Source organism: Sinohyriopsis cumingii, chromosome 8, assembly GCF_028554795.1.
Source record: "Sinohyriopsis cumingii isolate HCF-2022 chromosome 8, ASM2855479v2, whole genome shotgun sequence".
Lineage (NCBI taxonomy): Eukaryota > Metazoa > Mollusca > Bivalvia > Unionida > Unionidae > Sinohyriopsis > Sinohyriopsis cumingii.
Genome location: NC_142968.1, coordinates 54,174,009 through 54,198,836, shown reverse-complemented (window position 1 = coordinate 54,198,836; position 24,828 = coordinate 54,174,009). Strand labels below are relative to the sequence as shown.

Here is a 24,828-nt window from a genome sequence, read left to right as displayed (position 1 = left end):
CACAAGTTTGTTTGTTTTATCATTAAAGGGTATCATGCAGGAAATTGATAGTTGCTACTTTGCTTGGAAAAGGGTTAATGGTCAATCAGCTATCAAAACATATGCTTGTGAATGGATAAGAATTTGTTTGTCAACGTAATTGATATCAAAACTAGGCCTAGCTACTGATGTATTGATGAAGACATTTTGCTACAACACTAGAACTAACCCGGCTAAGGTGAGCTGCATTTAAAAAATAAGTATGGTCAGTCAGTGTACCTCTTAAATATCTCTTGTTCGTCCATCAGTGATACTGAATTTCATCAATCCAAGTCATGACTTATTCCAAACACTAAGCTAGGCATCACACACTTTCTTACAATTGGCTACTGTTCTATCCGAACTATCAATGCTAGCAGCTTTAGCACTCTTCTGAATCTCGTTACAATCTTCGTAAGTTTGCCGTTTAACCCCAAAATACTTATCCAAATTACGAATTAAGTCTCAACATGTCTTGATTCTCGTTCACTACTTATTCTGTTACATTCGGAAATGAACACAGTAACGAAAGCTAAAGTTGTTTATTTGATGTATTTTTATAAATGACCACATGTACATCTCTGGGTCTTTCTGACTCTGTATTCAATGACTGTAAATATCAGTACATTTTCGCATCCGGCCGCGAGTCAAACAAAGCCTTTGATCTTGCCGCACAGCTATTGCATCATGTTCTTTTTGATCTACTCTTATAATGGCAACATGTATGTACATCAAAAGGTCTTTCAGTCACTGAATTCTGTCATTGTAAATATCAGCATAGCTAATTAATCATCACATTTTCCCACAAAGCAGGTGGCTGAAGCAGGACTGGCAAGTCTTTGAAATTTGCCGCACACCTATAACATGCTTATGGAGGACTCCCGCCTCAGGGATTATCTGCATCCCAGATCAAAAATTGGCATCCAAATATGCGTAATTAAGCGTTTCCGAGATCTCTGATAGGTTTGTTTTGTTGCACAATGCCAGTGACTTTACTAATCAGATGTATTGTTTAATGAGATATGGTTGTGGACATGGTTTCTGCTCAAAGTTATAAACTGTCACAATGCTTGAATAATGTCCATGCTGAAATCAATCATATTTTGATCAATTGAATCACACTATCGGATGACCATGATGACAATGACGATGTATATGATGAAAGCACGCCCGTAACAGAAGCCGAGTTTCGTGAACTGTTTGGCGAGTCTGATACAGAGCCAGATTTTGAAGGATTCTGAAAGTGATAGAACTTTTATAATTTGTAATTTTAGAATGAGGATTAATTAAATTTCCATTAAGACTTAACACTTTAGAATTGTTTTTATTTCAACATATAAATTAGCTTTCTTACTTTCATTTTATTTAATAATGGGATTTGCTGAAATAAATGTATTCAAAACTCACTTTGTGCATCTTGTAATGTACCGGTAGTCTAGAAATTATGGGTCGGCTTATACGCGGGTCATGCACTTTATAACAGTTTTACCACTTTAGTTTGGGGGTGTCGGCTTATATGCGAATGGGCTTATACGCGAGTATATATGGTACTGATTTCTTAGTTCTTTCCTTAAGTTATTATTAAGCAGTTTGAATGTATCATTGGTATAATGTTGAATTCAGCACTAGATATCTCTTGCATAAAACCCCTTACAGCCTGTTTCATTAGCATTCATAAATGCTCTATAAGATTGATATTGTCAGGATTCAAGTTGTTACGTTTATCAATATATTTCATCTTAAAGGAGACCAGAAACCAATGGAAATATAGAATAATAATAAAAGTAGTATAGCAGAAAACCTTACTCTAAAGTATCATCTTAGACCGTAATGCCAATATTTAAATATTGGCCTATCTTCTAGGAGCAGAATTTCCGTGACCTCTTATGCAAAATGTCCGCGCCTATTTGGTTACTTTCAGGATGTGATGTCATAGTAGCGACTCCAGCAGCCCAAGTGGGAGTTGCCAGAGTAAAAGACAATACCGTTTTTCGTTGCTTACAGGTGTAATAGAACATCAAGAAAAGCCTGTTTACATAAAAAAAAATTATTTTCCGAAAGATAAAAGCATAATGAAAGAATGGGTACATTATTACAAACAAGTCGATTTCAAAGCAACACCATACAGCACTACATGTATATGCTCATTACATTTCTCAAAGGAATGTTACGAGAGAGATCATGAAAAAATAGCAGCTCAAAGATACGCAAATGCTAGGCCTATACTAAAAGTTGGCGCTGTTCCAGACATAACTTTGGACATTTCAAATCCTGGGAAAAGTGTTAAATGTGTGAGTTACGAAAATAGGCAGAAGGACGAGTAAGTGACCACAAAATGCAACAATCAATCCACATATCTTTTATCTAAAAACAGCAGTGCTAAAGCTAATCTGATAGCCCGACACCCTGGTCCCCTTCTGGCTTTAGTTCCAGCCCATCCTGTATTCAAAGTGAGATGCCCGTCAGGCTTGTCATAACAAAAATTGTTTGCCTGAGGAAACTTTGATTGTGCTGGTGAAATGAGTAAATGTATTTGCAAGATGTTGACATACATGCCTTAACACGGCACAATCTAAATCAAATGACCACTGTCCTAGGTGAAATTTAGATTTGATTTTAATCAAATGGAAGCTTTGCTAAAAATAAAACTCTAAACCTGTCGTGTTTCGAGAAAACACAATTTTCAGTAATCTTATAAAAATTAAATTTAAAAAAAAAATGCATTGTATACATGTAGTGTGCATAAATGGTAATCTGTAATAATTGGAACTGATATAAATCTATTCCATGGGCAGTTTAAAAAGCAGCAATTAAAAAAAAGAGGTCAAAATTTCACATTAACTGTCTGACAATAGAACGGGGGGTGGGATTATTGACACACACCCCTTTCCCCAATGTGCGACCGCCCATTTGACGTGCCTTTTCTCCGTGTGATATGCCTTATTATTCTCCCATGACAAGCCCCTTTTGCATATTCTGGTCAGTTCTGGCTAAATTGCAAAATAGCTAAAGTTTTGATTTAAGTACGCAAACAATAAAGCCGGTGTGACTAATGAACATTATCCTTGCATTGATCTTGTGAAAATGATGATGATGATGATCTTGTGAAAAGGACTGCCCTTCGGACATACTTCAAAGAAACCATGTTCGACAGTGTGTGTATGCGTAAGCACCAGCAATTGATTACCAAATAAATGATGCCTTTTTTGTTGTTACTTACGATGCCCTGGACTTCATTTTAACAGTTCAAATCTGCAGTCACAAGTTACCGTACTTGTGGCAACTGTTTTTCTCACGTTTTATGCCCCACCTTATTTCCTTAGGTTTAAGTCTTAATGCATGTAACACTGTTTGCTGAATAAAATATTTATTCAGAATTAGTTCTTTAGGGCCACATATACTGCATGGTATATTTTGTTTTGTTCCTTGTAATTTAATCATGATAATTAAACTTTTCATATTCGGTCGAGGAATGTCAGGTGTCAACTGGCCGAGTTTCTTTGGCGGAAATGGAGATGCGATTTTGTTTGCAGAGAAAATTTCAAAGTGATCATTCATTTAAGCTAATTGGTGACAATGTTATTCTTTTAATTTTCTTTTAATACTATAGTACTGTTGTAGTTGTTTAAAAAATATGAAATTTACTTGAATGTTTAATCTTAACGTTCTATTTACTGAAGAAAAAAAAAAATGTTGTATGATATTAATTATTTCATCCAGTGCCGGTTTAGACGTGTGCGTGTGATTTGAATTTTTAACGTAGCTTTAACAATTTTTCAGTCATATCGCTACGATGTCTGCAGTGTGGCAGTTTAGTATGTGGATTGCATACGTTATACATGTATTTAAAAATGGTTTGGTGTTGGGGTTTTTCTTCTGACAAATGAAAATTGACAGACATAATGTAATAATCGGGACTTCGCTGTGCAAAATTAAGAGATATTACGAGATCGGGAGGTAGATGAGGAAATACCCCCAAAATCGGGAGGTTTTTCTCCCGGCTTGAGAGTTGACAGGTATGAACTGTCCGGGCTTGTGGAATTTCATTCAGGACTTTAGTTTATTTAAGTCACCAGCCCGGGGCCTGTGCCTAACAAATTTCTTTTAGCACTTACCAGTACAGTACATAAACTATTGTATCAGACTGCAGATTCAACTTTTGAATGTGCAACCCAAATCTGGTCTCCTGTCTGCCTCACTCGCCAATGTTTATGTTTGTATTCGAGGACTGGCTAGTATAGTGTCACGGTACCACGTGATCTGTTGTCTCATCAAAACTCGGAAAAACTCTGCAATTTACAGAATCATGGTCTCTTCCACGCAATATAATCACTACAATCTTATGATATTTAATTTATAAACATTGCAGTCGAATTAAAATCTGTAGAGAATTACATATGTAAAAGGAAACTTTTGATTTCTGGTCTCCTTTAAAGTCTTACAAGTGTTCTTATATGTAAAACATGTAAAAATCCTGGAAATTAAGAGTTTCAGAAATGGAAATGGAAAATTTGACTTTTGAAGAAAATTTTATTCACACAACTATCACATTACAAATATGTAATTGAATACACTTGATATAATAAGAGACACATTCTCATCCAATGATCAACAATTTATATGGGTAAAATAACAGTATGTAAAGATACACTGGACGCAGTCAGCAATAAAACAGATTAATAAAATGACTCGTGTATGATTGACTGGAAATCTGCTAATTTAGCATGTAATCTGATCAGCACCAGTCTAACCTTAATCTTCATCAATCAAACATTTATCGGTCTACATATGTTCAAGTCAAGATTTTACAAGTTTGGTGGAAGGCAAGAAACAATCACAGGGAGCTCATCTGCACACAAGATGTGTTGCATTGCAGTACCAAGTCCGAAAAGGAAGAAAATTATGACCCCCCAAAAATGTCATTAGACTTTCCATGATCAGTGGAAAAAGGCTTGGCCATTGGCTGAGTATGATGTTATTAGGTTGTTTGTATTTTGCTCAGCATGTAAAGCATAAACAGTCAGTCAGTTGTTTAAGTGCATTATTCAGAGGCACTTATAATTTTATAACTGATCCATTGATAGCATGTGTAACAAGCACAGAGCATATTACTTGCACCACTTGGGCTGTTGATAGTAAATAAACATACTCTTCTCATCATTAAGTCCCTTATTCTCTGAGCCTGTACAAAACTGAGTAAACATTGAATTATTCACCATGTTAGAGGGACCAGAACTAGTTGATTTCTGTCCTGATGAGACCACTGCACACAGACTGCTTTTACCTGGAAAAGCTTGGCATTTGACTGTATTGTCTGAGCCTTTGCAAAACTGAGTACACATTGAATTATTCACCATGTTAGAGGGACCAGAACTAGTTGATTTCTGTCCTGATGAGACCACTGCACACAGACTGCTTTTACCTGGAAAAGCTTGGCATTTGACTGTATTCTCTGAGGGCCAAGGTAAAGTTCATTTGAGGTTGAGAACTCTATACAGTAGTCATGAGTTTTCTCTGACCTTTCCTTCCCCATGTTAGATATTTTGACAAGAAAAATGTTTAAGTATCTAGAACATCCTTCCATTAATTTGGAATTAGTCCTTTATTTTGGATCCCCTATTTATTTTGCTCGCTTCACTACTGTGAAACAAAGGCATCTACAGAGTAACATAAAGGTTCTGAAATGGTATCTAAAATGAACTGTGTTAATCAGAAGTGGGCAAATTTGCTTGTTCATATCACAGGGCTTGAAGATTTCACTTTTAACTCACTGTTACAGCACCATTTGAGCCCTACGCTGCTCAGATCTGCATAAGCCTAGGACTGGTCCAACAGCTATGTCAGTCATGCAGATATTTGTTACTGTGCATTAACATAAATGAAATATGGGAATATATAACTAAATGAATGCAAACTGAAAATAAGACATTCACTTTGTGCTGGTACCTTCAGGGAACAGACTCTGGAGTTGAGGAAAGATGTTCAGCCATGACTGTTGATGTAATTTTGTCATAAGTTGGATAAATCCATAGGTAGACAAACTCAGTGTCATCCATTTAGAAGATATGGTAAACTGATACTGTTGATGATTAGTTTTAACTATGGTTGAGAACAGACAACTATTTGACTGATGAAGATCAAGCATAGACTGTGATCCACATATTGCATGCTAAATTTGGCAAATTCCAATAAAAATTGTACATGAGAGTCTCTCATTATTGATTGACTTTTGCTTGCATCATTGAACTTTTGTGGCTCAGGATTAAAAGGAAATTTTTCTTCAATTTGTATGAGCAAATAAGAAATATTAAGGTCCTACAGGCTAGTGCTGCTAACATATGACAGGTCCACAGATACAAATAATCAGTTCTGGACCTTAGACCATCATAATTTTCAGGCTGTATATCACTCATAAAAGCAAGGGATTACATTTTAATTTATGTTTTGTCAGCTTATAAAAAACTAATGCAGTGCCAAATGACATTATTTTGTATATTGGTTCATGATTTTAGGGTGGTTGCAGTTTGAGTGCAAATGCTCCCTAATTGACATCATCCAGTGACAGAGATCTCACATAACAGGTTTCACCCCACAAACCTTTCATCCAAATGGGTTCAGTTTGACATAATATCAGAAGTGCATGTTTAATTTCCTCTGTTGGTCAACTCACTTTGTATTGATGTGGGTTACTTTACTCCATTGGAGACCGCTTAGATGGCCTAAGTGGCTAGAGCATCAATCTAAGATGTAGGAGGTTGCAGATTTGGGCCACAGCTGAGTCATACCAAAGACTTATAACAATGCCACTACTGCCTTGCTTGGAGCTCAGCATTAAGAGGTTAGTATTATGGCTGGTCATCCTGGTGTCAGGATGACTGGGTGGGACATCATGTCACATGTTTGTGGCATGATACCCTAATGCTAGACATCACCTTAGACATTGTATTGATATGACTGAAAAATTGTTAAAGCTATGTTGAAAATCCAAAACCACACACACAAACACATTACTCCATTGGATTTGAAAGAGTGAATTTTGTTTTCTCCAACAAATTAGGTGGACCTATGCTTTTTTAACTCCATTGAGTCAACCGATGGCTACTGATGTTTTTTTCACCCTTTCTTTCCAATTTTCAGTCCTTGTGAGGTGATAAATGGGTAAAGCTAGCTACCTCATCGACTTGCATATTGTTTATATTTTAATTCATAATCCTTAGGGGGCCCCGAGTGGCCGAGTGGTCTAAAGCGCTCGCCGTTACGGATCACTGCCATCTCACCTCTGTCTGCGTGAGTTCGAGTCCAGCCTCGGCTAACGTTGGTACGTGAGAAAGCCTGCCAGTAGCTTCTCGTGGGTCGGTGGTTCTTCCCTGGGTTTTCCAGGGTTCTTCCTCCACCAATTATACTGGCCGCCATGTATAGCCTATCTTGTGCTGAAAATGGCGTTAAACCCTACAACAACAACAACAACATCATAATCCTTATGTATATTACAGTAGGTATATAATACTGGTAGATTATGAAAATGATTCAAACACAGGAACAATATTTGCTGTGGGAGACTTGTATCATTTCTGGAAGAACTTTAAAAAAAATGCTTGCCAAACAGTCTCATCAGTTTTAAATGTCAATGCCACCAACAACAATGTTTTCATGTTGTGTAGAATATTCAGTGGTCATCATTGGTGTAAATTTTGGACAAAATGAGCACTTTTTGCAATGTGTAACCTTTGCAAATATCTGTACACTTTTGCTTATTATGACTGTTCATTCTTCCAAGCAATTCAATCATCCAAGCAGTGACTGATGAGTTCTTTGTTAGTATATGAAATTGATCTAATTTTTATAAAATTAATCAAGCTATTTTGTCTTTTTCAGCTCCAGACAAATCTGACAATAACCTGTTGGGCCTTCTGACACTTGTAATAATCCCAGTCATACTAGTAATCATGTCAATTTTTTATCGGAATAAAATCAAGTCATGTAAGATATCTTTCCTTTTATATACACAAATGTTATACTTTATGGATTTTAAGTACCTTAATGTCAGTTTTATTTGCTTTCATTTTAAATTGAAAATAATTTGCTTGAATTTTTTGCTGAATTCAAAGTTCAGAAATTTTCAACCCATACCTAGGCAGCCCAATACAGCAAATTTGGCAGTTCACTGCATTTACAGGCAGAAACCATTGTCAACATACATGCCGATCTTGGTTGCAAATTCCTTATACAATAAAGAATTGATATTTTCCATCAATGGATAGTTCACATTGAACTCACTAAAATGTAATATCATGTGCTATTTAATGTTTTATTTGATCAAACATGCTTTCTTGTGAAAGAGAGAGAGAGCAATAATAATCTTATATTTGCTGTTAAGTTTCTAGTATGGGCAGCAGGTATTAATTTTACCTAAGTGTGTAAGGTAAAGCTTTGGCTGTTGTGTACCTTGTGTGAACCTTTAGTGCGCCAGTTGCTCAGAAATGTCCACATTGTAATGTTCAAATAGTCAAGGTTTATGAATGTTGCATGTGTGAATTTGTCAGTATAGTATAATTATCAGCTAAGTGATTCAAGTGTTTCATAATAAAACTTAACAAATTGTGGACTGTCATGGATTATAGATGGGAATGAGGACAGATGATGTTTAATTTTGTCCAAGCAAAACTGTATGGATCATCCTATATAAAACTTTTATATATGAAGATCTGTAGCATCTACAGTCTGTAAAAAAGATGGCATTATTATTGTCAGTGTAGAAGAATATGAATTCCTGAGCTTACCACTAACCTTTTAAAACTTTGCTTTCTTTCACATTAAAATTTTTCACTGCCTATCTGTCTGTTTACATGTGTGCATTTACATTTTGTTTCATGTATTTACAGGGATAATGATGTGTCCTAATAGAAAAAATGAGACCACACACAACTGTCACATTAATACACAAGGTACAGTTTTATTTATTGTTTGTCTAAAACAAACAAGCACAGTAATCTCGTTAATCTCAGAAAAATGAGTGGAAATTTGTTTGATATATGATAAATGAATCTGATGCATAACATGTATAAATATATTGAATTTCTTCAGTATTTTGAGTTTCTTCAAGCACAATCAAAACAGAATATATTATGTACAATAGAAAACCCACTCACTGGTTTATGATGTAATTTATTTTAACATTTGGTAAATACTGAAAGTCTTCTCCAAAATATCCAGAGTCTTCATAAAACATATTATGCATTTTTTTGCAATGAACACCGATTGAATGAAACAATCATTAATCATTTTATTAAGCCAGAAAATTTAAAGATCTTGATTCAGTACCTGCATTAAAAAAATAATAAAATCATGAATTTGTTTATCTTATTCCTTGTCAGTTCTGTGATCATCTTGCTTTCCCATTTGGATCCCACTTCCAAGTTTGGAGCTTTATGACTCAGTGTAAGGATTGACATTGTGGGCCAATGTTAGTTTCATGTGGAAGTTATGGGCATTCATTTTTTTGTATTGAGTAGTATTGAAGTCTTAGTAGTTTCTTAGTACCCATGGATTAGATACATTCCACAGGTAATATATTTGTCACAAATACATGTCATACCAGAAGTTATATGTATGTGTATATATGGTGGGATCTAAATAGTTTTCCATTTGCCACCATGGTAAATGTGCCAACCCTTAACAGTTTTGCCTATAAGACTCTTATAGAAATGACACTTAAAATACTGACTTATGGAATAAAAGGACAAATTACGGAAATAAAAGTGTTGGCAGTGCAATCTGGATAATTTCATGTCCATGTTAAATTTGGATCAGAGTTTCGTATTAAATTAAATGGAATTAGTCAGGGAACAAGTCTAACTTTACCATAGTACCTCAGATGCTTTAAACTGCACATATGTTGTGCCAGAAATGTCTGCATGATCAAGCTTTTGCTTATTGTTATTGTTTTTGGTTTTTTTTGTATTTTACAAATGGTGTCCAATAAATAAGAAAAAATGGACATTAAACCTCTTTAAAAAAATTGTAATTGAACAGAATGGAATATTTAGAATCTTGGGAAAGAAAGCAGGAAAGGAACAGTTATGTTTAGTGGACATCATGTGTTGAATTGAGTATGTCACATGGCAGGAAAGACAAAGAGATTTAAATTGTTTAAGGATTATGTCAAGACGTCACAAAGCCATTGAGCTCCATAGGGTCTGAACTATAATTTGAGATAGTGTTCTGGAAGTAATTAAGTTTCAGGTAAACTTTACAGATTTTTTTAGTTGAACACAATGTTTACCTTTGCTGTTTCAGTCCTAAATCAAATATTAGGACATTTAATTGCATGTTTTCCAGCTTGACAGTAGTGGCACATGATATTTTTGATACATCTTACTGAAAATAGGTTCAGCTATTAAAATAAAATTTACTGTCTTATTGAGAAGGATTTTTTTAGGGTTGGCAGTTCTGCTCCATGAGCTAGCTCCTTGGGTTTGTGAAATATTTCAGGTGATTAAGTAGGTCAGGAGCTAATTCCCCAGGGTAGTGAAACATTTTAGGAGAATGTGTAAGTCACACTATGAAATTTAAGTAATAAATCATACCAATCAGCTGTTATGTATATTAGGTAAGCTCATTGGTTTGATTAAGGGTTCATCTGACCCATGAATTTAATGAGGAATTAGAGATGTAGAGAAAGTGTCTTGAAAGAGTTGAAAACAAATGTCAGATAAGTTTAGAATGTGAGGGAAAAGTGGCTTGAATTGTCTAAGTTGGAAGTTTGCCCCCAGTTTTGGAAGGAATCATGATGATTGAGTTGCATGAAATCTTACAGCCTGGATAACTAGCCATCATTCCTGAGTAAGTGTAGAAATATGCAGAATGGTTTTTCTGAGGATTTGATGGCTTTCTCCCTCACGCTTTCTCTCTCTCTGAAAACAAAACATCAACCAGAAGGAAACCCTAGAAAATATCAGAAACATGGTTGTGAAATTATTTATTCCTCTTCATGGCACAACAAACTCAATGGTAGTCACCGTAGTAAATGACTTTCAGAATGCATTACAGTGAATGCATGTTGATATAATGTTATTCATTTAGACCTTTAACATAAATTTCCTATCTCTCTCTCTTGCACATAGTGATTGTGACAAAGGTAAACCCAATCCAGCACTCATAAATGCATGTCAGCCTGAGGTCTGTATGGTACCAAATAACAGTGAAAATAATCTTTTAAACATTTTAGTTACATTGATTTAATAAGGAAACAGTTTTGACATTTATTAGAAGCCCATTTTTGTTTCAAAGATATAGGATATGTCCCTTTTTGATTCCATCATCCCTAGACCTGTCCACGGGGGAATGCCCAAGAGTACTTAAACATTTGGCACATAATGTACAACCATATTACTATCATTGACTTATGTTTATATTCTTGCTTGAAGAGTGATATTTCACACCTACTTAAGTATCTATGAAGGTACAGACAGAGTACAGACATAATATTATTTTCTGGCTTCAATTGTGTAAAATGCTTTCAGATTCTAGTCTTTGTTATGCTGTTAAATCTTGTGACTGCAGGTGCAGTTTTGTTTGCCATGGTAAGCTGAAAACCAATTGATGTTTTCCTTTTTCCAGCAAATTCTTAATTTTTGTGTTATAAAACTCACTTTCCCCTCATCAAATTGTACCTTTTGAGGTATTCACTGTTTGAATGATTTTGTTGATGATACATCCAATACGACTGTCATGATGTCATCCAAAAACCCTGTTGTCGATTCTCCTCCAGAATGGATGATTATTATGACAAGAGGTTATCACCATAAGACTTCTAATGATGTGCACTTTGTCCTAAATGAAATAGTACCAAGCTGACATCTAATATATATATATATATATATACCATGGCAGCTCATTTCAGAATCTTGTTATTGCTGAAGAACATTGGAGTTTCAGCACTTGACAGTTAAGAAAATGAAATGGTCTTCATTTGGATCAATTAGATTCCTTGAAATTCTTTTCAAATAGTAGAGCATCAGTCTGCTCAAGGAACTCGTTTGTCTGTTATGTATAACAGAGAGAGAGCTTTACTTTTGATGCATCACTTAATATGAATAGAAATATCTAAAGAATAGATTATGTTTGATCTATTTACTATTCAATAGCCAACAGGTACTTTTTAAAAATGTTTTTAGCAACAGTTCTTCAATCCTTTTAAAATGTATGAATGAATTTAGATATATGTAAGCTTTTGCCATAGCTTATTTATATACTGAGTCACCATGTTGTGTTTAAAATGAAACTTTTTTTCTCATTAAATTCAAAGTTTTTTTGCTGAATCATTATTGTTGGTGCTTTGTAAAGTTTATCAGATTTTTAAGGTGCACTGTAAATTTAGCAAACACAAAAATGTTCATTTTCCAAGATCAATTAATATGTCATTAATCCCGTTCTTTCTGTGGGCTCTGGAATATAGAATGTACCCATCTTCATATCGTAAGAGGCAAACTGAGCAGCTGTGGTTAGCGTGCTGAACCTGTGAGCTAAAGTGTGCAAGATCAAATCTTAACATTACATCAGGAAAGGTTCCCTGAATTATTTGTTCACCCTCCTATTTGTATCCCACCTAACATTTTAAAAGTAAAAAGCATCAAGAATTTTTAAAATGTGCAAATTTTTGCCACTTCTTTTCGAATCTGATTGTTGCCAGTGTCACTAACACTGTCAGCTTATTGACATTTCAAACCAACCAGAATTTCACGATGTAAACAAGCAGATAGACTGCTTAGTCATTTTCTTGTTGTATTTGCAATGTTCAGTTTAAATCACTATAACAAAAATTGAAAAATTGAAAAGGAGGAACTCTTGTATATATGTGTTGAAAGAAATATAACTCCAGAATTTATGGAATTATTGAGATTATCAATGATGGTGAACATTACATCTTTTGCTTGAAAACAAAGTCTTCCGCAATATGGTGACCGTAATACAGATGAAACTCCTGTTCAATTCAAAACACCAACAACTTTGCAGTGTTTGGGAACCCTTGGTGAAAATAGGTTAGAAATTATAAATTAATAAATGAAATGACTAAATTTGATGCAATTTTTATATCTTTGACACTTTTGTTTTTGTTTATAAAATTGGTAGGGGATACAGAACAGGAGAATGTGCAAATACTGTACCATGTTAAGTCCTTGGGCAAGACATTTTACTAAATAACCCAAAAATTTCCAAAAAGAACGCACCTTCATTCCACACCCTTTTAATGATCGTCCTATCATTGATAATGTCATCTTTCCATATAATTTGTTCAGTTGCATCACGTTTGGACGAGTTGTCTAGGCATATAACTCAACAAAACTCATAACTTCCATTGCCTCAACATTTCTTCATCTAGTGTACTCATTATATTATCTGTTGTTTCAGATGCATGCCTCTTGGCGAGGGAACTCCAGTCTACCAGAAAATAACTTAAGTTTTGCATTATTTTAGGTCATTTTATTCAGGCACTGTTTGAGGGAAATGCATTTCAGTATATGGATACAGAATTGGAATAATCTAAATCATGGTTAACATTTCACACTTCATTGACTTCTTATACCTGGGGCAGGGTCTATAGCTCTTTTGTGTTGAGTATTACCTCATCCAACATTTATGTAAACAAGGTACTTAATGAAGCCGATTTCTTAGGTACTTGCTTCTTGGTGTGAATACTCCACGGCATTATGACACCATCACTCAACATTTAATTCTCCAATATTTCATACATCATTGTCCTTGCTCAAAATTTCATTTTTTGGGGATCAGTATCTTGTGCACTGTTCACTCCATAGATAATAATAATAATAATAATAATAGTAATAATAATGAGGACTTTGTAAAGCGCCTAATCTTTAGAAGCTCTAAGTGCTTTACAACATTAGACAACACCTATAAGATAAGAAACATAATAATATTATTACAAAAACAAACATGAAATAAGAAAATACATTTAAAAAAATTAAAAAACATGCTGAGAATATTTCAGGTAGGAAACATTATTAGGTCTTTAAGTTTGGTCTTGCTGTCAAAATAAGTGAGTTTTGAGAGCCCTCTTGAATGTGATCACTGTGTCTTTGTGTCTAAGTTCAGTGGGCAATTCATTCCACGTTGCTGGGCCCTGGTATGCTGTGGGTCAGCATATTAGTGCAATAATAAAAAATTACATGTACTTAATTTGCAATAACAAACTCTATTTATTTATTATGGTAAGAGAGTAATTTTGTAAATACCTGTTGAGGGAGTGCTTTGTCTGTACTGTCCATTTCACCCATGCATAATAATTCCTGAAATTGCTGTAGAATTTTTTTTTAATGCTTTAAATGCAAGTTATGTTTTCAGCAGGGCTACTATTATGTTTACACTTACTAAGAAATCTTTTTGTAAAGGAGAAGTTTTATTTTGAGTATGAGAGTAAAATTTTATTTTAAATTGCAGCAATTTAGTCTTTGTTAAATATTATCAGTTGTCCTTTCTGTACCTGCAGGTTATTCTATTTTCTGTTAGCTCTTGTTAACATGCAAGGACAGGTCCTCCTCCTTACTTCTATTCTTCTGTTTTTTGCTGGGGTAAAATAATGGAGCAGGCAACCGGCTTCTTTATGATATTTTGTGATTTTATATCTAAGTGATCAGGTAGATCTATCTACAAATGAAATGTTATCTTATATTTCTCCAGCTGAATCTGTTCACCTGTTAGATGTGAAGTTGGAACCTGAGACTGCACCTACTGTAGAAGTGAAAGTTGAACTGGAGTCTACACCAAATGTAAAAGTGAAGGAGGATGTTGAGACTACACCTACCACAGAAGCGATGGAGGAACCTGAGTCTACACCTACCACAGAAGTCAAGGAGGAACCCGAGTCTACACCTACCATAGAAGTTAAGGAGGAACCCGAGTCTACACCTACCATGGAAGTCAAGGAGGAACCCGAGTCTACACCTACCATTGAAGTCAAGGAGGAACCAGAGTTTGCACCTACTGTAGAAGTGAAGAAGGAATCTGATTGTACACCTACCCAATTTTTGGGTAAATTCATCCTTTTACCATTTTTAAATATTCTTGAATTATTGCATAGCCATGTGTTGTGTTTTATCAGAATACAGTTTTGACTTAACCTTTTATGACCATTACTGTAGAGAGGACATGCATTTAGATTCTGTTTGACCTCTGTTACATACAGGGAATCACTTTGCATTTGTTTGTGTCAGATTATGGTTTGGTTGAAAGATCATATGTGGATTTGGCATTGAAAGGCTAAATTAGAGTGATTGTATATACAGTAGTCCCCCTCTCGAACGGCCCCCTTGACCAGTGGCCACCCGCTCCTTATGGCCAGAATCCATTGGCACCGACGAGTTTGTGTTCAAAAGTACCCCTCACGAATGGCCACCCAGCTAATGCGACCAGCAGCCAGCATATTAGTGCAATAATATAAAATTTAACCCTTACAAGCGGCCGCAGTTTATTTTAATATGTATCCAGAACCAGTATTTTATTCATAATATGTGTTGAGTAATCTGATTTCTGTTTCCCGAAGTCAGGTTTTCGTTGCTGAAAGAAGTTTTGTCTAAGTACATGTACCACTAAGGATAATATTATATAATTTACACCTCAGGAGAAGCCACATTTATTCCATAAAGCCGAGATAGACTTAAATTTTAATCCATACAAAAGGGTAAGTATATGTAATCCAAGTAGCCTTATTGCTGTATTATCATAAGATGTCCAGTTTAGTCACTCTGATAATTGTTAAGATTACAATTATTGAACAGTAGTAACAGCTGAGAAGTGGCAGCATCGATGTACAATACACAAGTCAGCAGGAAAATGGTTTGATAGCCTTTATAGCTTCCCTTAGTAAGATGTTGAGCTTGTTCACTTTGATAATTAGTGGCTATTACTACTGACAATAATTGTCAAAATTACAAATCCTAATGGCCGCGAGGTCAAATTTGCGTGATGTTAATGGTACATATCAAAGCCGTTTTGGCTTCTCTCACTTAGTGCAAAGAAATATTTAAAACAATAGGGTACCAGACTATGACTAACGAATCATGTGACAAGATCACTTCCTTTAAAAACACGGCAATTTGTTTAGATGCATAAAGAAATTGTTTTATCAGTATTGTCGTTGGCAACATGAATAACTAACTGCAGAAAGATCAACATGTCATTGACGGAAAGAAAAATTCTCAGTTTAGAAGAGATAGTGAAAGTACTTCAACTGATCAGGAGGTGTGTGTGTGGGAGGGGGCGAGGATCCTTGTGGAAAACTGATGTCGGAAAGATTCAGATCAACAATATCGTGAAAGATAAGGAAACAATTCTGCAGAAGGGGGAAGGTGAAATGGACGGAGAAAAGAAGATTGTTTGAGCCAGGAGATGTTTGTATCCTGATTTGAATGACAAGAAAAAGCAACAGTTTTGTCAGTTGAATTGGGGTATGATGACTTTACCGCAAGTAATGGATGGTTGCACAGATTTCAAGTGCGACACAATATTAAGTGTTCTGTCCTTAGTGGAGAACCAGCTGATGTTAATAATGAGGTTGTAGAAGATTGGAACAAAAGACTAAATGATATATGCAGTGGATATGACAGCAAGGATATTTTTTAATTGTGATGAAACTGGTTTGTTTTTTAGACTGTTACCAACAAAGTGACAGATGATGTGATCTGTAACGTAATTATAAAGACAGTTTTAAAACTATATTAACAGTTATTCATAACATTCTTTTGAAAATGATTTAGCAGTTTGTTTTACATTTATTTCACAAGATGCATGTGATTTTTTAATGAAAATATTAAATGTTTTAGAATTAAATGTACGTGTGACATTATATGTATTTGCTATTCACATTTGTCATCCCCTCTAGAAAGGCCACCCTCATTATAAGGCCACTTCCCTGCTGCAATAGGGGTGGCCTTATAAGAGGGTGACTACTCTACATCTATATAATAGATAATACTGATATTTACTTCTATATGCATCTGAGCAAATATGCTTAATCCATAATGGACTAATTAAGTTGATAGGTAAGTTATTCATTGCTAAAACTAGGGTAAATGCAGAACCCCAATTCAGCGAAGATGCCAACATCTTTTTATACCCATGTTCCATCAAACAAGCCTAATTCCGCTGCTGTTTTAAGTTTGGAGCTAGCTTTGGTAGGTCACACATAATATTGAATTATTGCTATGTATCACATTAACAGTATTATAAGCCTGTGTGATATCTGCTGATAGGCTGAATCATAATTTTTAAATTGATAGTTTTATCCCACAAAACATGAAAATATGCTGATAAGGTGAGTGATTTTCTGGTCTAAACATTGAGGCCTCAAGTTCATAGCATGGTCATTTAATACCTCATAGTTATAGTTCCAAAACTCTTATGGCTAGAGAACCTTATGTGGGAGTATGTTGATGTGGTTACATTGAGTGCTCAAATTATAAAACCATTGAAGATATTTTTAAAATTTGAGACACATATTAATACATTTTAGTAGTTATCTGCCATATAGCATATCAAGTGCTCAAAAGTGGCATTAAAACCACAACAGCATTGTGCTACATGGTTTAAATTGTTAGAAATCACCTGTTTACTAATTTATTCATGTTCTTGTTAATGCATTTAAATAACTGGTAAGTTACATTCGTACCTGCACTTAGATATAATAGTTGGTATATGCTTCCTTAAGAAGTTTTAGAATGGCTCGCAAATTAGAATTTAAGGTAAAAATTTACAAAGCAGTGTACTTTCTTTGTAGACCCACGACATGAGACAGAAGAAAAAACCACAGAGCATAAAACTCATACTGATTCAGAAACTATGAGAGAGCTCCAGGAATTGCGTGATGCTGCCCTTTGTAAAGTCTGCTTTGCAAATGAAATGAATATGGTTTTTATGCCCTGTAACCATGCAGTGACTTGTGCCAACTGCAGTTCTTCTTTACAGCAGTGTCCAGTCTGCAGAGCAATAATTAAAAGGAAGATGAATATCCGTTTTGATGAATATAACAAGTTCCAGTAAATATATTGATTAAGCAAAAATTTTAATATTTTGCTAAACTGCAATCTCATTATCATGATTATTAGTGAGATATAAAATAACCACAAAATTTAAACATCTAACAAGCATTTAAGATCCATCCAAAATATAATGTGACTCACTCCCAATTGCAGTAATTGATCAGTGGTCATAATGTCTCTTTTTGCCAAAACAGTCAAATTTTAAAATGTGAATTTACAATACATTATCATAATCATTTTTGGTGTTTATTTTTAAAAATAGATTGTATGCTTGAATATGGATAATGTGTGCATGCAAAAGGTATCAAAGCTTTTAAGACCCAGAGTAGAGTCTTAAAATTAACGAATACATAGTGACTTCTAGTTCACCAGGCTAAAGGTAAATTGGGTTTATGGTTATTTCTTGTGTGTCAGAATCTGGCATGCTTCATCTGTCATCTGCCTATACTTGTTTTTATATCCCTCAGAAGCTTCATTTTGGATCATATTCATATCTTTAAGGTCTTGGATTATGAACAGCAAGGTGACCTTGCATCTTATTGCTGGAACTTGTGAACACTCTGGAGGCCATATATCTGATCAGAATTGACATGTAAGGTTATTTCATCAAGATGACAGAGGTGTTTGATTATGAACAACATCCACACATTAATGAGGTGATTTTGCACCTGATTAGATGAGATTATGTATACTATATATGCCATAATTTTGATCAGATTTCAATGAGACCAGGTATTCAAGTCTGTAGCATGATGAACTCTGATGAGGATGAATGTGAGCAAGGTACATGCATATTAATGACTGTCTTGGCTGATTAGATAGCTGCAATCAAAACAGACAGCCTTCTATCATAAGGCTAATGTCTTGTCCACTGAGCCAGCTGCCTTAAGTGGGGGTCTGAATGATTTCCAAGTTAAAATCCCAAAGGTGTTCTAGTAGTGTAAGGGCAGACCCAGAAGTATATGCTGACTGCACAGGTTAACACACTTCCTGTGCTTAGTAAGTGTATATGCTTTTTGGACAGGGCTGTGGACAGTTTCTGAGTTATGAATTTTGAGATAGTCTTTAGTGGCAAGGATAAATCCAGTTGACCATGCTGGTTGTATAATTGACAGCCTTTCATATCAAGAAAGTAATTATATTTGTATCAAAAAATACAAATGATGCCACCTTTAATTCACCATGTTGCAGCTATGTGCTCCAAGCTCCACTTACCCCCTCTGCAGTTTCAATATGAGTGAACTAGCATGTCACAGACATGTCAACTATCACAGTGAGCAATATAGAATCCATCTAGGATTCTTTTAATAAATACTTTGTGTTTAGAATATTGAAATCAGTGCAGCTACTACTGATTAGGTCTATTTGGACTGTACCATTGTAAAACCTTTTGGGATTGTATTAGCTATTTGAGAGTAAATTTTCTATGATATCCTTGTCATAAAGATATGTTTGGGTTTTCCTTCATTATGACATGGAAAGTATATGTTAATTGTTTTCTTTTTGCTTCAAAATTAGTCAGATTGAACATTTTCCGATTCCATTTCTCATCAGTAAGTGACATTTTCTTCTTTCAATGCATTGTATGTTTTGCTTCATAATTTAAAGTAGCAAACATATTTAATTTGTAGTCTTTTTTTTTTCTTACACAGAACTTATTTTAGTGGCTTCTGTTCTAATGATGTTTCTAATAGAATGTACAACAAGATAATACTTGCTGTGTTTTCCTGCTTCTATCTGTATAATAAGTTGCATATGACTTAATAATTCTGTAACTAATATTTGTTATCCTTGTGATGGTGATATATATCTGAAATGGGAACTTAGTTGGTGGACTAAACTTGTAATTCAAGATTCACAGTTTATCATCCCAGGTCAGCTGCCTCCGCATGTACTTTAGAAAGGCACTTGGCTTCTATTTGCTCATCATGGTATAGTCAGTAATGTGCCAGATGTGCAGCCATAACAATAAATAATACCAGAAATCCTGAAATCACTGTACTTGTCAGATGTATATAGAAAAATGTTGTCTAGCAAGTATTTGCTGAACAAACAGACATCTGCAATTGGATATACTATACATTTTATTATATTAATTCAATAGTTGATTTGTTTGTATGTTAAATTGTAAGTAAAATTCAAAGGTTATTGGACCAGTTTTTTTAATTGTTTCAGATGTGACTAGGTTTTGTTTGCACACTGTTTCATTGGCAGACAGTTAAAAAGATGTATCTGACCAAGCTTCTTTAAGCTTGATATTTTTCCACTTGCTTAAAAACTCTGTAGCCACAAAGCACAAGACAAAAGAGGTGTGAAAGCGTACATCCTGGACTTGTAAAAAATGTGCAAGTAAACAGTTACCCCAGGTGGACTATTCCTGTGGCCTAAGTGGTTTGAGCTTCCTCCTCGGATGTGGGAGGTCAGGGGGTTTGAAATCCGGCAGAGTGGTACCAAAGGCTTATAAAGACGGTACTAGCAGCTGCCTCGCTTGGTGCTCAGCATTAAAATGTTTCTGTTAGGTCTGGTAGGCCTGGTGTCAGGATAATGTGGCTGGGTGGGACATGATGCTACATGTCTGTGGCATGATGCACCAGTGCTAGACATCACTGTAAACTGCCACACTGCAGACATCATAGAGATGTGACTGAAAATTGTTAAAGCTTCATTAAAAATGCAAATCACACACACAGTTACCCCAAGTCTGTTCTGCAGATATTACTCCTTCACACTATGTATTTCTTAAGTCTATTGTTATCTCTGTTTGTCAGCAAAAGATACCTTTAGGACAAAATATGTTAAGTCTATAACAAAATTAATAGAAAAATAGTTCCATAAAGAACTTTCATTATCATCTGACCCTACCAGAAATACATATCCGGTAAATAGTACATATTTAGGATGTAGTAAATATGTTTGTTGTTAATTAATATTAAGTTTACAAAAAATCAAAACAAAAGAATTGTGTAAATTGATTTGCATAAATAATTCCAGTGGAGGGAGTGTTAATACTAATAGTAAAGCAGCTGCAATTCTAAAACAACAAAATTACAGTTTATAGTACATTTAATAGGTATATCAATGTTTCTTTTTTGTCACAAATTGTTACATCTCCTTCAGATGTTTTGACATTAAATACCACAGATATATAGTTGCCATGTTAGTTGTCAGGTACAAATGTCCAACAAGAGTCATTATATATACATATACACACAAGGTCTATTATCATTGCCTAGACTAGTAATTAATGTGTAATTTATATTTTAAACCCAACACCATTGCATGAGAAGATAACTGAGTACATATTTCTGGAGACCTGTCATGAGAACTTTAAGATGCATAACTATTGACATTATCTTCCAGATTTCATTAAATTTATATTCTTATTGTTTGTTTTCCCACTATTCAACCACTTGTCGAGGATGAGTTGTTTAAGAATGTTTACTTCACCTACATTTTCACTTGTCTCAGACTTTAAAGCTTTTTCCTAGACTTGATGAGATGCCTACATTTTAATCGATATAATAAGAAACAAAGTAATGTTCAACATGTATATTACTTCAAATAGCTTAATTTGTTCCAATTTCTTTTTATTATCAATTTATCTTTTTCCCATTTTTATATGAAAAATGTAAGATTGATGTTTATGTGCACACTTTGGTCATTACACCATGTATTTTTGCCATGAGATGTTAAATGCGCAATAGTAGAAATTATAAATCACAATTAATATGAACTGCTAAATTACATAATAAAATATGTTTTGATTGGTAAATATATTTTGTAAACTGACACGTGATGTGATGTGATTTGGAATTTTAACGTAGCTTTAACAATTTTTCAGTCATATCGCTACGATGTCTGCAATGTGGCAGTTTATAGTGATGTCTAGCACTGGGGCATCATGCCGCAGACATGTAGCATGATGTCCCAACCAGTCACATTATCCTGACACTGGGCCGACCAGTCCTAACACTAACCTCTTAATGCTGAGCGCCAAGCGAGGCAGCTGTTAGTACCGTTTTTGTAAGTCTTTGGTATGACTCGGCCGGTGATCTAACCCACAACCTCCTGCATCCGAGGCGGACGCTCTAACCACTAGGCCACCGGAGCGGTACAACTGACACTAGATTAATAATTATAATTTTTTCATTTGAATCTAAAACAGCACTCAAAACTGTCTAAAGACAACTCATTTTAAAAACATTTTGAAATAACCACTACACATGTTCAGAGAGAACATGCAAAAAAAATGTCTTAACACTATAATGGTAAATTATTCTAACAACAGTAATCTATAATATTTTTATGTAAGCAATTTCAGTTTACAGCCACATGTTGAATCAAAGTTTTCAACCTTTTCAGTTTTTATGAAGCTTTAGAAACTAATGAGACATATTTTGGAAGCATTGAATATGTGTTACTTTTTAGGGGCCTTACATTACCCGGGTACTATTAGCTGTTAAAGTTATCTACAGTGTCTAGTTTTTGCTGTGATTTTTGAGGTCTGATGACCCAGATACTTGATGTAAATGAGCAGAGTGTAGATATAAACCTTAAATTACCATTTTGGAAGGATTACTTGTCGATATCAGGTTGCTTTGTCAGTGTGTGTAATAGAGACAAATGATTAAATTAGTGTGTGGAAAATGTGAAATATATCTGATGATGTAGATATTGTGAATTTGTTTATTTTATAGTTTAACATTTTAATAGAAAATACTACCTGAAGGAATGTGGGGGCAATTAAGATAAACTCATAGATGGTACTACATGATCATAATATGTTTTGTAAGTTTCTAACCTTATTGAAAAAGTCTGAACGCCTACATTCTTCTAGTTCATTCTGAAAATACATAAAAGTCTTATTCTTGGAAAAATTCAGGGGAGACCTATTAGTTGGAATAATTCTCCAACTGAAAATTTCAGAGGTTCAATAGATGAACATATCAAACCATTTGTTAAAATTTCCTCCTCATATATTAAGGATACTATGGATGTTATAAATAAGTTCAAGCCATTGACAATTTGCTGGATGAGTTCTTCTAATGGATGTCACTTATAATGTTAAGACTTGGTGGTCTTAACTAAGTACAGAAAAGAGTGAAAACAAGCAGGTTTTGTAAATTTCAACAAATAATATATTTCCCTAGAGAAGAAAGTGAAAATTTAGAAAGAACTTTCAGTATTTTGAATTAAATCCTAAATAGCCCTAAAAGTCCTATCACAAGTCCAAAAGTATAAAGTATTGCACACGAAATCCAGTGTGTTTCAAATGAACTAAATTCTTGAAAGTGCTGATGTACCAATAGCCTGAAATAGTATCGATTTGCTAACGGTCTTGATATATCACAATGACATAATCCACAGTGTGTCTAAATGATCTTACATTGATCCCAAATGGTGATTTAGTCCGAAAGTATTATTGAGCACTTTGTTAACCAGGATGAGGGTAATTTCCCCATAACATTCATAAACAAGATCCCTTCTAGAATCTTCCAAGATAAGAAGCCACATGAACATATTTACTTCTGAGTAATAATGGACTTAACATAGAATCTAAGATCATAGAAAAGAATTAGCTATATAATATGTTCTTTATAAAAATGACATTGTTAGGTGAGCCCATCTACTACCCTCAATTAAGGATAAAGGTTAGCAAAACAATAGAAATTAAATATACCTAACAAATGATCATGGACAAAAAAGCCGGTACACATTACAAAATTAAATATACATAACAATACACTAGTATACTGGACCACAAAGGATTAAGTTCAGTAGCCAAAACTTTGGCTACAAATAAACCCAAATATTGTTTCTCAAATCAGAATATATTAGCTCTATTAAGACTAGTACTACATTGCAATAACAGTACCTTCTTTGATTGCAATTACCTACAAATCAATGGTACTGTTATGGGAACCAGAGGCCCTATATTATGACAGTAACATTTTTGGCAAAGTTTATCTGAACCTGCTGAACCTAGCTCCCCATTAACTTTTTTTAATTGTTTTTAGGCACTATTTTTATAATCTGGACAGGAAGAGATTTGGAATTGCAAACAAACCTTCAGTGTGACCGCAAAACATATTGTGTTTAGTGTCAGATAACAGAAAGTATCAAATCTGATCCAGAGTTTACTACATGTAGTAGCAAAATGAAATGGAAAGATAGAGAATTATTTGTATATTGGATGCACCAATTACATATTCTACATCCAGTAGGGAGCTACATATCTGTTTAAATAAAAGTCCAGGCATTTTTATTTTATAAAATTTAATTAGTCTTCAATGTTACATGACTGTTTAGATTTGAATGACCTTTTCTTAAGAAATTTCATTTTGTTACTGTTTTTACCAAATTGCGGAATGTCAGACATTTTCAGATATATGTTTGCTAACATTTGCAGCGAAACAAAGGGTCATACAAAATCTGTCTTTAGGGCTTTCTTGAAGGTCAGCCATAAAAGCGATACATAACAATTTCGTGGTCTACATGTACTCTTTTTTTCTGTAACATTTTATACCTCACATTTTTTGGACACCAATAATCTATAAAAATCATAAGCTTTTGAATTTTTGTACATATAATAATGTTAAAGTTTTATGAACAATAATTTGTGTGTGATCAGATATATATAAAACAATGTGTGCAGTATGCCTGTGATACTTCTGAAGCATTATAATGTCAACTTTGAAAATTATTCTGTGAAAGTTTCATAAATTCCTTAAAATCAACCTTTATTATGTGGTCA

At 34.4% G+C, this 24,828-nt stretch overlaps 1 protein-coding gene across 2 annotated transcripts in view; it reads left to right on the top strand.

The window, feature by feature from the left end:
- Positions 1 to 22,746, top strand: part of LOC149793547 (uncharacterized) — a 52,914-nt gene extending 30,168 nt beyond the window's left edge. The window contains exons 6-9 of one of the 2 annotated variants that reach the window (XM_089967519.1): positions 7,894 to 7,998; positions 8,901 to 8,963; positions 14,719 to 15,069; positions 17,813 to 22,746. In XM_089967519.1, the coding sequence (XP_089823645.1) occupies positions 7,894 to 7,998; positions 8,901 to 8,963; positions 14,719 to 15,069; positions 17,813 to 18,075 (782 nt within the window). In that variant the 3' untranslated portion in view covers positions 18,076 to 22,746. The remainder of the gene's footprint in view (positions 1 to 7,893; positions 7,999 to 8,900; positions 8,964 to 14,718; positions 15,070 to 17,812) is intronic. The other variant, XM_089967520.1, reaches the window with a different exon arrangement.
- The last annotated feature ends 2,082 nt before the right edge of the window (positions 22,747 to 24,828 follow it).